This window comes from Cryptomeria japonica, chromosome 11, assembly GCF_030272615.1.
Source record: "Cryptomeria japonica chromosome 11, Sugi_1.0, whole genome shotgun sequence".
NCBI lineage: Eukaryota > Viridiplantae > Streptophyta > Pinopsida > Cupressales > Cupressaceae > Cryptomeria > Cryptomeria japonica.
In genome coordinates, this window is record NC_081415.1 from 300386465 (window position 1) to 300399656 (window position 13192).

The 13192-nt window shown below is 37.4% G+C and overlaps 1 protein-coding gene across 1 annotated transcript; it reads left to right on the forward strand.

Moving 5' to 3' along the window:
* The first annotated feature begins 222 nt into the window (after window positions 1-222).
* On the forward strand, window positions 223-1464 carry LOC131072454 (replication protein A 70 kDa DNA-binding subunit A-like). The gene has a single exon (XM_058008623.2). It carries the CDS (start codon window positions 223-225, stop codon window positions 1462-1464), a length of 1242 nt encoding a protein of 413 aa, XP_057864606.2.
* Window positions 1465-13192: the final 11728 nt, after the last annotated feature.

A 13192-nucleotide genomic window follows, 5' to 3' on the forward strand; every position in this document is an offset into this window, starting at 1 on the left:
GGTAAACCATAATATCTATTCAAAGAACAACAACCACAAATTATGTTTGAGGACAGACCCTCAACATCTAAACGATTTCTTTAGTTTGTAACTGAATTGCCATCCCCACAAACAACAACTTCTAAAAATATAAGCCCTATCAAAAATTTGAATCCATACCAAAATAAATGGACTATCAAAGGGAGAGTTACTCATAAACGGCCTATTAATGCATATAGCACAATGACCAAAAATGGCCATGTGTTTAGCTTTGACATTGTTGATTGTGATGGTTCTGAAATTAGAATTACATGTTTTGATGAGATAGCTAAGTTACACTCTAACCATGTGGACATAGGTTCACATTATATTGTTTCAAAAGGATTTGTTAAGGAAGCAAATGCAAGGTACAACAAACTAAATAGCCATTTAGAAATCATGTTGTCTGATACATCCATACTAAAATGCTACACCAACGAAGAACAACCAGATCAACAAAGTCCTCCTTTCATGCCCATTATTGAATTGTTTCATCTAACAAATAACACACTGGTTGACATAATTGGTCTTGTTCTATATGTTGGAGATATCATTCCTATACACAGGAAAGATGGCAGTCAAACACAAAAATGTTTGGTGAAAATTAATGATCTATCTGGTTCAACAATTGACATCAACTTATGGGGTCCAATGGCAGAACAAAAGGGACTAGAATTGAAAAATATGTTGACCAATGATAGTCTGCTTATCCTTGCTTTACGTAATGCTCATGTTGGCTATTTAGATGGAAAGCTTATAAACATAACAGCTGTAACAACATTACATATCAACCCAAGTTTTCCAGAAGTAGAGCTTCTAACATTAAGAGGAAAGGACCATTTGCTAGTTGTACCCTTTGTTGCACAAACTATCCACATAGATGGCAGATATACTAGAATGACAATTTCTTCAATCCGTGAGCAGATGAGCATCAAACCAAAAACAATTCAGACAACATTGCTAGTTGTTCTGCGCTTTGTGAATGTCAATGACCAAAATTTCTATTACGCAGCTTGCCCACTAATAGTCAATGGAAGGCCTTGCAAGAAAAAATGTACACAACATGCTGATGATTCTTGGTTCTGCTCTAGATGTCAAATGAGTATGCAAGACTGTAATTATAGTTACCTCTTGCCTCTAAAGTTGCAAGATGCCACAGGTACTCTATGGGCCACTGCATTTGATGAGGGTGGCATTCACTTGCTACACAAAACTGCAAAACAGCTCTATGCACTACAAAATGATGCAACAACAATAGATACACCTTCTTCAGTGATCAAGAGACTACTGTCGTGTTACTATTCATTCACAGTGCTAGTTTCTACTAAGACATATAATTCAGAAACCAAGATGAAAGTGATAGTCAATAAAGTTGCTCCTGTTGACTTCAAAGCTGAGTGCCATGCATTACTTGCAAAAATTGCTTGCCTAAGTACAGAGACTTAAAATTATAATGCATCTTTTCTAATTATTAAACTTTGCAGTTTACAATACAATTATACTATTAGCTAATTTTCATATTTAATACTTTTACATATACAAACAACTACGTTTTACAAAGACAAGGGTGCTTCTATAAATATCTATATGCACATTTCTTACATCTACCAATTATCTGTTTGAAAGTTTTTCCTCTTCACATTAGTTATTTTCAGTCATACTCATTACTTTTAAATGTGTTGACACTATGTTGTTTGCAAATAAAATATACATATATGCACATATATTGTTCTTTTTCTGGTCTTATACCTATATGTATAACAATACAATACATAACTATATATAAGTATTCATAGTTATAGTATTTTCGATATATACATGTACTTATTGTAGCGTCCTAAAATTGCGACACTTGCAATTTTGACTGCATTTCGGTCTTCACGATGGCGACGCAACACGCAACCTGAATGGAGACCCCGAAACCTGATTATGACACTGAAAACTGCATTTTCTTGCACCCTGGCCTGAACCTCCTTTGCACCCTATTGTCCCGGGAGGTGGGACCAGAGCGCCCAGCGCCCTGGTCCCTGGGTCCTATTTTGGGCTCGGTCTCTTTTGGACTTCGGGTCTTTATGTTTGCAATTTGGAAAATAATATTTCCTGGTCGGCCTAAGGTCAGGAAAATCAGTCTTGTAACCCTAATTGGCAAGTATATAAACTACATTTGCCTCTCCCATTTGGGGAAGGAGGACATAGGTGTACAAGCGTGGAAACTATACTCAAGCATTCAAGCATTCAAGCATTCCTTCAAGTAATTGATCATTCTAAGTCTCCATTCAAGGCTAAGTGTTGCATTCAAGACAAGGATTCAACCATTGAAGAGGAGATCACATATTACTACATACAACATACAACAAACAACAACATCTATACCTTCGCACATAAGGATACAAACATCCTTACAACAAGGTATTAGTACTTGTTTTACATTACATACATTTACAGCATTTCTCATTTCTTGGTTAATTCCAAAACCGGGGTTTGACCTAAAGGCAAACCCCTAATCCCTAACCCCCCAATCGTCTTCACTTTTCTGTGTGTAGGTTGTAGGTGCGCGGCTGAAATTGAAGATCTGGAATCCTTGTGCAGAGACGAACAGATCCCCCTTCGTTTCGCGGATTTTTCGGAGGACCGTGGCACCGAGCGCCATCGTCCTGACAAATTTTGCTCAAATTTGCAGGATAGCACCGTATCGACATTTTACTGCTAATTCCAGGTCCGCAGCTTCATCCTATATCCCTATCTCAGTTTATAAGCGAATCTTTGTCACTTTCTATGCATTCCTAGCTTAATTCTTCTATCAACATTCTTTACAAAAGAGGGTAGCCTTGCTTTCTTAACCCTTGAAACACATTTAGCATCCAATCTTGCATTGTGTGGGATTGGATCTTGTGGGTTTCAACCCCTCTTTTGAATGTAAAGTCTCTCCCCTAAGTGAAAACCATCAACCCTAGTGACTCTCCCTTCTCTCTCCTTGGAGTTGGAAGAGGGGAGAGCAACTAGGGTTCGATCGCGATTTTCTGCTTTACATTTTGGTGAACCCGATGTGAACATCCTTTCTGATTATTCATGGTTAGATTTGAAAATTGGATTCCTTGATTACATTTCCATGTTTGATCTTTTGTAAAATTTTAGAGGTTAATTGCATAAAAACCCTAAATTTTCTTTTTAAGTAATTAAACTTGTGAAATGTTTAATTGTTGATGCTTGTTTCAGATCTGCCTTTCTATTACAAATTATCAATTCATATTTGTGCTTTAATTCTGAAAATTAAGTGGTTGAGTGTCAAAACCCTAATTTTTGAAACCCTCTTGATTCAACCTTTGTCCGACAATTTCACTGATCAAAACATTTCCAAATCAGCTGTAACTTTGGATTCCGCAATAAAATCACAATATCTTTCATCCCTGAAAATTTGGAAAAAAGTTGCGAGGACCGTGTGCACTCCGAGCGCCATCGTCCCCGACATTTTTTTCGAAATTTCGGGAGCGAGATCTTACTGTATTTTTTTGCTAAAATCCAGAATTTTGGCTGATTTTATCAATTTTAACACCTTCAAAATTACAGTCAAAGTTGGTCTAGTGATTGCTTGGATTGAGGCTCCTAATCATTCAAAAATTGTTGAAATTGAAATTTGTGTCAAAATTGTGTTTCTTACAGTCCTAAATCTGAAAAGTGTATTATCATTCATTCGAAATTTCAGTGATTTATCTAAATTTTTGCAATTTGTGACTTTTGAAATTAAGTGCTTAATTACAACAACTTTGATTTCCGCTTTCAAAATTGAATTTTGCGTGAAATTGAGTCAACTTTCAAATTTCAAGACTTGCATTGCTTTTGGTATTCCCTCTAAAATCATAAAATTCAAAATTTCAGTTTCCCTCTCTTTTTCAAAATTCAAATTTTGCATTTTTTGACAATCTTGGTAGGGTTCAATTTTGAGATTACAACTTTAATTTGGCCTATCTACAGATCGTAAAAACACTCAATTTTTTCAGGTTAGCTGTAAAATCATCATAACTTTCATCCCTGCAAATTTCAAAAAAAGTTGCGAGGACTGTGTGCACCCCGAGCGCCACGGTCCCAAACATTTTTTCTGAAATTTCGGGAGATTGTCCTGATTGTATTTAACAGCTTAAATCTAGAAGATTGGCTGGTTTTACTGAAATTTGCTACCTCTAAAATTCAAAATCTTCTCTCTTTCTTTAGTGCATGAGTTTTACAACAATAAGCCCTACTTACACTATTCCCGTTAGACAAAGCCTTAGAATTAAGTCTTTCCAAGGTGTAATTACCGAGGAGATGGAACCTAATTTGAATGGTCTTTTTAACGAGGACATGGGTAATTCCTCTAATCCTCCTAATGATGAAGAAGCTCTCCATGAGGTTTCTGTAGAACAACTTTCAAAATTGGATAACCAATTTGATGATTTTCGACAATGGATGTCTCAAGAATACCCTGATAGTCAAGCTCTTCCTTTAATTGAGGGTCTAAAACGTATGCTTCAAAGTGATAAGAATGGAATCGATATTTTGCGTGGTATTGCACACATTGTGGATTCAAATGTGATGCCTATGAAAAGTTGTGCCGAAACCTTAGGTTATACACAACCTCCTACTCAAGACAATCATTCTATTCCTTTGACGACTCCTATTGCTAGTATACCTACTTTTACATCAAACATAATGACTACTTCAATACAAGACATTCCTCCTATGATCACTAATCATGGGGGAAATCCCTCTTCTTCAATCAACCCTCTTCCTTCATTCAATCCAACTTCTTCAGTGAGTGTTCCTCTTATATCTCCACAAATGAACATGACGCAAGGGGGCAACTCATTTAACCCTTCCATTCCTCCTTGTAGTGTTCCTCCTTTCCAATCATCTCCTATGACTAACTATCATAGTGTCCCACCACCTTACTCTTTACCTTCTTTCAATAACATAACACCTCCATCACAATCTAACACGTCTAATATGAACTCTTCGACTGAAGCGACCATTAACAATCTTGCACAAACTGTCTCTTCTTTACAGCAACAAATTGCCTCTATGAATCAATCTAAGTTTAGTGTGCCCACATTTGATGTTGCGAGCCCACTTTCTCTTGATATTGTTCGAGCTATTCCCCCTAAACATGTTGAAATTCCGCATTTGGAGCTTTATAATGGTAAGGGTGATTCTCTAACACATGTTAAGACCTTTCAAACAATATGTACTGATTTTGCTTTTGACTAAAGGTTGCTTGCAAAACTGTTTACTAGAACATTGAGAGACAAAGCCCTACAATGGTATTGCTCGTTGCCTTCCTATTCTATTACTTCTTTCGAACAACTTGCAAATGCTTTCATTCAACAATTTCAAAACAATATAAGTCCTAAAGTTACTTTGATTGATTTAATGCATTGTAAACAAGGTGTTAAAGAAAAAGTGACTGATTTCATTGGTAGATATAAGAATTTGTATGCTCAAATTTCCTTTCCAGTGCCTGACAATGATATTCAAAGAATCTTTATTTCTAATTTACAAAAAGACATTAGAGAAAAACTCCTGTTTTCTGAGTTTACTTCTTTCCAACAGTTGTGCACAACTCTTCGCAATTATCAACTGACTGTGAGTCAAATGGAACAATCACATCCTATGGCTCCGAGTGATAAGGGTGATAGTAGTCAACAACCATTTGGGAAGTTTAAACCGAATAGAGAGTCCATTAAATTCAATGAAAACATCATCAACAACAATGTGAATGCAGCATCAGGTGCGCCTCCTATTTCTAAGTTTTTCAAGAAAGAAAGAAAGTTTACTCCTTTGAATGAATCATTGCATAGTATTATGAATAAGTTATTGGAACAAAATGTGCTTACACTTCCTCCTATAAGGCAAATTGATCCTGCAAAGATTAATTCACCTTATTTTGATAACAAATCTTTTTGTCAATTTCATCGTCAACCTGGGCATGATACTGAAAAATGTTTTGCTTTAAAGGGGAAAATTCAAGATTTGATTGATAATAATACTATCTCTGTTTCTGGTGTGAATGATAAAGGCAACACATCTGTAGCTCCTCCTAACCAAAATCTTCAGATTTTCACTGATCCATTGCCTTCTCATACCTCTAATGCGATTGATACTACTGATGCCTCTGTCTCACCTGATGATCTTGTGTCTATGACTCCTAATGTGATTAACTTTGTGGAGCAGCAGAAAATCCCTAAAGAGCCTTCCATCACCTTTGATTCCAGTAAAACTATCAGGGCACCTGATGGTCCTTTATATATAGTTGCAAAAGTCAAGAACCCACCTTGCCGTGGGGTGCTTATTGATCCTTCGTGCATGGTTAATGTTATTACTGAAGAATTCCTTTTTACTTTGCAATTGAACCAAGTGATTTATGAAAAAATAGATGTGATTGTGAAATTATTTGATGCATTTTCTTCTCCTGCAATTGGTTCTATTACATTACCTATTGAGGTCCACAACACATCCCTTGATGTGAACTTTGCTATTATTCCATCTTCTGAACAATTTCATGTGAAGCTTGGCTATCCTTGGCTATCTTCCATGAAAGCTATTGCTTCTCCTATTCACAAGTGTTTGAAATTTCCCCATAATGGTGAAGTTGTTACTATCAATCATAGTCTCTTTAAACCAGCTGAAAGAACTTCTAGCGTTCCTATTGATTATTTTTGGCCTAAACAATTCCAATCTCTTCCTCCGCGAAGTGATCATCTTTTCAAATCTTATCAAAAGTGGAAAAAAGATATGATCCTATCTCTAAGTGAACCTAGAACACCCAAACTTGACATTCCTATTGTTCTTGAGAAGGAAGTTCTTCCTTTGAAAGATAAAACCAATGTCTTTCCTCAAGAAGATTCTCAACCCATTCCCATGGATGTGACTATGCCTACAAAACCTCCTAAGAGTAGACCTATCCCTCCTCATCATGATGGACTTGGTCTCCTTCCTAAACCGAATATTCCTCCCTTATATGGAGCAGTTCCTCCTCCTTCCTCTTATGGAGAGAAGAGACCTTCCTCTTCTCCTATTGTTCAACCTAAGAGACCACAACCTAAACACCCAAGTGATAAGGATGAGAACATCCCTCCTCCTCAATCTTCGCAACTTCCTACTAAGACTAGACGAAATCGTTCTGCACGTGAATGCCGACGAAAGCGTCGTCTTAGAGCTCAGGCAGCTCCCTCTCAAACTTTGCAATCCCCAAAAACACCTTCAACAAGCATTATTCCATTTTCTCCTCAGCCGACGATTGAGCCGAAATCTCCTAAACATAAGATGCATGATGGTCTTGATCCTGTGCGAGTTAAAGATCCTATTTTTATAAATCTTGATGATGATATAGATGAAAATGTTATTCATGATGAAAATGTTACTCCTGTTCATTCTGATAGTGAATATGAACTTGTTGATATTGATAACCATTTATCTAATGAATTTTCTAAAGCACTTATCCTAGCTCCTAGACAAGAACACCGCGGCTTGGGATATGAACATAGTCGTTGTTTGGATCTTGTGATAGCTCCATCTGCTGTGTTGGATGTTCCTCCTCTAGCGTGTTCCCTACCTTCCCGAAACATTGATCAGCAAGATCGGGGGGTAGATGACGTGCTAGACTAGTTTCATTAGCATAGCAGATTCTCTCCCCCTCTCTTTCGTTACTTCTTCTATATGTTATTCTCATTCTTCTATTTTCCTTAATGTTGTCTACTTGAGGACGATGCAACGCATTGAGATCTCTCGATCTCTCTCATGTTGACTCAAAAGACACATGTGTTCCCTTCTTCTAGGTGACCTTCCTTGATTGGGGAATGAAGAACAATTATGCATACATACATATGATATACATGAATTATCATATAGCATACTGACCTCGAGGAAAGCGAAGTCACCTTGTGCTTTGTGTTTTGTGTCTATTATCCTTGGGCTTATCTCACACTTGGGGGCTAAATCCTTGTGATAACGTGCTCCTTTCTCATTTCTTATATGTATCACTACCTTAAAGCAATCACCCTCGGTGAGGCGTGTGCGATCGCTTTAACGTAGGGGGGCATACATCCCGTCCATATCTTTTCAAGATACTTGAAAATTTCTTGACAAATTTAACCTTGCCTTGAAAATTTTTGATATCTTTCTTGCATGACTCATAGTGAGGGAACCTTACTATTGACAGTCATGGTTCTCCCTCGTGATCTTCCCTTTTACTTTGTCAATCGAATTCGTAAGATCCTTAGTCCACTGGGGGCTTGGTGTATCTTGCTTCCTTGACGTGGTGAAAGTTTTTCAATATTGTTTCCTTGTACTTTACCGGAAGTATGAGCGTACGCTTATACTCCCGCTAAAGTGGGGGCTAAATGTAGTGTCCTAAAATTGTGACACTTGCAATTTCGACTGCATTTCGGTCTTCACGATGGCGACGCAACACGCAACCTGAATGGAGACCCCGAAACCTGATTATGACACTGAAAATTGCATTTTCTTGCACCCTGGCCTGAACCTCCTTTGCACCCTGTTGTCCTGGGAGGTGGGACCAGAGCGCCCAGCACCCTGGTCCTTCAGGACTAGGGCGCCCAGCGCCCTGGTCCCCCAGGACCATGGCGCCCAGCGCCCTGGTCCCTGGGTCCTATTTTGGGCCCGGTCTCTTTTGGACTTCGGGTCTTTATGTTTGCAATTTGGAAAATAATATTTCCTGGTTGGCCTAAGGTCGGGAAAATCAGTCTTGTAACCCTAATTGGCAAGTATATAAACTACATTTTCCTCTCCCATTTGGGGAAGGAGGACATAGGTGTACAAGCGTGGAAACTATACTCAAGCATTCAAGCATTCAAGCATTCCTTCAAGTAATTGATCATTCTAAGTCTCCATTCAAGGCTAAGTGTTGCATTCAAGACAAGGATTCAACCATTGAAGAGGAGATCACATATTACTACATACAACATACAACAAACAACAACATCTATACCTTCGCACATAAGGATACAAACATCCTTACAACAAGGTATTAGTACTTGTTTTACATTACATACATTTACAGCATTTCTCATTTCTTGGTTAATTCCAAAATCGGGGTTTGACCTAAAGGCAAACCCCTAATCCCTAACCCCCCAATCATCTTCACTTTTCTGTGTGTAGGTTGCAGGTACGCGGCTGAAATTGAAGATCTGGAATCCTTGTGCAGAGACGAACAGATCCCCCTTCGTTTCGCGGATTTTTCGGAGGACCGTGGTGCCGGGCGGCATCGTCCTGACAACTTTTGCTCAAATTTGCAGGATAGCACCGTATCGACATTTTACTGCTAATTCCAGGTCCGCAACTTCATCCTATATCCCTATCTTAGTTTATAAGCGAATCTTTGTCACTTTCTATGCATTCCTAGCTTAATTCTTCTATCAACATTCTTTACAAAAGAGGGTAGCCTTGCTTTCTTAACCCTTGAAACACATTTAGCATCCAATCTTGCATTGTGTGGGATTGGATCTTGTGGGTTTCAACCCCTCTTTTGAATGTAAAGTCTCTCCCCTAAGTGAAAACCATCAACCCTAGTGACTCTCCCTTCTCTCTCCTTGGAGTTGGAAGAGGGGAGAGCAACTAGGGTTCGATCACGATTTTCCGCTTTACACTTATATATGTGCATACCTATATTACAATCATGCTTTTAAAAACACAAAATATCAAAAATTACTATACATATACATACCTATATGACTATGCTACCTTTTCCGAAACCAACTTGCTAGCAGTAGCATATTTACGCAGTACAACACTAGAAAGTCAATTTATGACTTTCCATGACCCATATATTTCAAGTAAAGCTGTACATTTAAGTTGAGCCAATGAGAGCAACAAAACAACATAACAGATAATTACAAATACAAATAATCACAACAAAAGCAATTTACATACAGAACAAATCCTCTGAAATCACATAACCATATATGAAGCAATTTTCAATTCTTATACATTCTTCATACATGCTTCAAAGTTAACTACCTTCAATTATGAAAATTTTGACATACCTGTTCTCTCTTTAAAATATTAGATATCTATCCAGCCTTGCCCTCAAGAAATTGATGCTATCAAATTGAGGAGAAGCCAGACCAATAGAACTTATTATGCAAAGAACAGAGCTGATATCTCCAAGAAATGACAACTGAAGCATCATGCACTTCATGCACCTTCCAATAACTCAAGACAGTTATTAGAAATAGAAAAAAGTGATGTTGAGAAAATTAATCTCAACCAAACATTTTCTACTGCTCCTAAACTTGCTATGAAGGCTGCTTCGTTTCAAAATACGTTGTCTAATTTGCACAAAAAGATTGATATGTTGGAGGTCACACAATCATGTTCTGTTTCTAAATAAATGTATGTGGGCATGAGTATTAAAAAACTCAATCATGTAGTTGTGTGCATGAGATGTTATGGTGAAAAAGGCCTCCACCACTTCTCATTATACAACAATATGGAACCAGGTGAGCAACCTTCTATTTTAAAGTCTCTCTCTCAGGTAGAAGAAATGCTCATATCAAGAATTGCCCCTGTTTTACAAGTAACATATGCAAGGGGAGGCCAATGCAAATATTTTGGCCATACAATAAACTTCCCACAAGATATTTATCATATTGCAATAACATTACCTCGGCATATTAACCAATTAGAAATTCTAATTTTCTGTAGAACAAATTTCCAAGGTTTAACTTATGACTATTACGTGAATAGATTTCACATCATGAATGCATTGGCTTACAAAATGGGACATGATCAATACTAAAAGGATGTAGTCATTGATCCAGATGCAGTGCTTCTATTGCCAGAGCAAACCACTGACATTACAGAACTACTGCATTCAGTACATTCCCTGCAAGAAGATGTTGTTGAAGAGACCTCTACTATGCCAGATATTGACAATGAAGAACAAATCAGGGAGAATAGTTCCTCATTTATCCCACAACTACCATCATCAATACCAGAACTTGATGCAATCAAAAATATACTGCATCTAGATAACAGCATCAACAACGTTATTCCTTGGCCACAAATTAGTACATCACCTATCAATGAGTACAATACTGAGGGCCTCCTTTCCATGGCATTCCCAATGCTTTTCCCTATAGGAATAGCTTTACCACTACAACAAAGAGAAAAGTAAGTGCATTTACATGAATATGCTTTACACTTGATCAAATACTATGATCAAAGATTTGGGCAACATGTTCGCTTTAGATATTATATCTACAATCTCATGATGAGACATTGATCCCGGCAATCATCTTCTATCTTCATTAAGACTAATCTACAAGATAATCTTCCACAAAATCTTTATGGCCTAAAGGAATACTTGCAAAACACACCATCAAGTGAATTACCAAATCATATCATGCGATATGCAGCCTCATTGTGTGGTACACAGGCATTTTGGAGCAAGTCCTGGCATGACCTTACATCAATGATAGAATAGTCATGACCTTACATCAATGATAGAATAGTTAGGTGCACCTACACTATTCTTCACCTTAAGCTCAACTGACACAAAATGGCTAGACTTGCATAAGTTATTGCCAAAGTCAAAGTCGGCTACTACACCTAACAATAGAAGACAATTTACTAAAAATTTAATCTATAATCCTCATAGTACAACTTTATACTTACACTTAAGATTTCAAATCTTTCGTGATGAAGTCATTGTGAAAGAACTGAAAACTATTGACCACTGGTACAGATATGAATGGCAACACCGAGGCTCTGCCCATATACATGGCTTTATTTGTTTGCCACAAGCACCAAATGTTGATAACCTTGACTGGTCAGATCATGCAAATATCCAATCAGTAAAACACTTCTTTGACCAGTACATCATAGCATGGAATCCATGTCCTAAAGAGGCTCGCTTGAACAAGCAATATATGCCTGTAATTTTAGATCCATGCCTTACAGATATAGAGATCATATCTAAATCAGATCCTTGTACTGATTACACTGAGTTACTCAATGTTGTTCAATGGCATACAAAGTGTTCAGAATATACCTGCTTGAGGAAAAAGAACTCAATCCTTCAATGCCGATACAAAGCTCCTTGGCCTGAACAACCTGAATCCTCACTAGTATTAGACCACAACAATAACCCATCATACAAACCAGTAAGGAACGATAGCCACCTAAATGTACACAACCCTACAATGCTCGCCATATGGAGAGAAAATGTTGACTATCAGCTTGTCTGCTCCAAGAAAGCAGTTCTACAATATATTTCAAAGTACGCATAAAAAACTGAACAAAAGTCAGAAAGTTATATTCATATCTTGAAACGTATAGTTGAATCAACGAATTTAGATGATACAATCCTCTTGGCATACCAAAGGCTGCTCATGGGAATAGTTGTTGATAGGGACATTAGCACACAAGAAACTTGTCACATGCTGCTTAAACTCCCATTGATATCTTTCACATGCCAATTTGTAACACTGAATGTTGGTAAAAGAATCTTCCAATGCATATCTAATTGTGATGAAGAATCTCAAACCTCAATATCTTATATCTCAAACTACATGAAACAACCATCAGAATTAGCAAACCTGACTCTGCTTCATTCAACCCAGCTATATACATACTCTGAGCACCATAAATCATGTAAATGGATGAAAAGAAAGCTACCCGCAATTGTAAATGTCTATCCACAACACAAATCATTACCTTTAGAAGATGACAACAGTTTTGAAAGTTTCTGTTGGAGTGAATTGCTTCTTTACAAACCATTTTGAATTATTCCTCTACATATAGGTACCTCACCTGAAGAAATTATCATAAATTGGAAAGCTCTTCAAAGTATAGATTACATCCGATGGCATGTAAATGGTTTTGAAGAACACATTACCATAGAAAATGGTGAAGAGCTACAACCAGAAGATATTCATCAAGCAACTCAGGAAGGACTGTACGAATGGAAGTTTTTGTCACAAATGGGAGCATCAAACAACTTCAATGTTGCTACCCTTCAACTTATTGGCAAACATTATTTTGATCTATAGTTTGATTGGACTGCTTCTATACTTGATGAACCACTGCATTCAAAAGCATTTAACTTTATTTTAACATAGAAAAGCCAAGCACCCCACAATCTTGCAAACCTGCATTAAAATCCACCTACTAACTATGAGCT